General features: G+C 36.3%; 1 protein-coding gene across 1 annotated transcript; it reads left to right on the forward strand.

The window, feature by feature from the left end:
• Positions 1 to 298: 298 nt before the first annotated feature.
• LOC145131622 (uncharacterized) lies at positions 299 to 1,102 on the forward strand. Its single transcript, XM_079066286.1, has one exon. The coding sequence runs from the start codon at positions 299 to 301 to the stop codon at positions 1,100 to 1,102; it is 804 nt and encodes a 267-aa protein (XP_078922412.1).
• Positions 1,103 to 1,390: the final 288 nt, after the last annotated feature.

The raw sequence follows: 1,390 nt of genomic DNA on the forward strand, positions 1-1,390 counted from the left end.
TGGATTTATTTGTAATGTGATCTATTTCGTTTATGCACACCAACTGTTTGTTAAAATGCTTCAATGAATAGGAAACATATATTGCTTGTTCATGTTGTTGTAAGCTGAATATGGATTAGTCTTGGATGGGAGCCTACAGAACATCAGAAACCTACGTAAAGGGTGTTGCAGAATTTTTGAAATATGCATCACATAATTACAAGATTTTTAAAAATATGGATCCTGTAGATACCAAAAAAAAGATAGAATTCCATGTCCATGTGTCAAGTGTGCAAACCACATATCTCATTCGGTGGATATGGTAGATGATCACCTATTCAGGAATGGAATTGATCAAACATACACGAATTGGAATAAGCATGGAGAAACAGAGGAACCACCTAGAAATTATATATATAAACATAATCTTGACATGGACACGTCATACGTTGTTGATTCCACGAACATGAACACAGAAATGCCAGCAGATGCTGCAGAAACAGTAGAGATGGTTGAAGCTATAGAAGAAAATTTTAATGGGAACCCTGAGAAGTTTAGAGAATTGATAGAAGATGCCGAGAAACCCCTACATAAAGGGTGTCATAATTTCACAAAATTATCTGCAATCATACAACTACTCAACTTGAAGAGTAAGTATGGAGTATCAGATAAGTGCTTTACAGAATTATTAGTTTTGATCAACAATATGTTACCAGAAGGAAACGAAATGTACAGTAGTACATACGAGGCCAAAAAAGCATTCAAGGCAATGGGTTCAGGGTATACTAAGATACATGCATGTGTCAACAACTGTATACTTTACAGAAACAAATACACATACATGGCAGCATGTCCTACTTGTGGTAAATCAAGATGGAAGGTCGATGAACAAAAAAATAAAATTTACAAGAATATTCCTGCAAAATATTTGTGGTACTTTCCAATTATTCCGCGCTTGAAACGACTTTTTCAGTCTACGACTACTGCAAAAGATTTAACATGGTATGCAACAGACAGAAAGGTGGATATTGGTGTTTTAAGTCACCCAGCTGATTCACCAGCATGGGCTGCCATTGATGAAAAATATCCTGACTTTGCTAGCGAACCAAGAATTTGCGGCTAGGCATTTCGGCTGACGGGGTCGATGTCAACAGAGGAAATAGGAATCATAGTGTGTGGCCTATTTTAACTGTCATTTACAACCTTCCACCATGGTTGTGTATGAAGAGAATGTTCATCATGCTTTCGTTATTGATATCGGGAACACCAGGAACCGATATTGATGTGTTCCTAGCACCTTTTATTGATGATCTACAATTATTATTTGATATTGGAGTTGAAACATACGATGCATATACACAAGAGTAGTTTAAACTACGTGTAGTTGTGTTATGGACTATTAATGATTATC

This window comes from Lactuca virosa, chromosome 8, assembly GCF_052849685.1.
Source record: "Lactuca virosa cultivar CGN04683 chromosome 8, Lactuca_virosa_CGN04683_v6, whole genome shotgun sequence".
In the NCBI taxonomy this organism is placed as follows: Eukaryota; Viridiplantae; Streptophyta; class Magnoliopsida; order Asterales; family Asteraceae; genus Lactuca; species Lactuca virosa.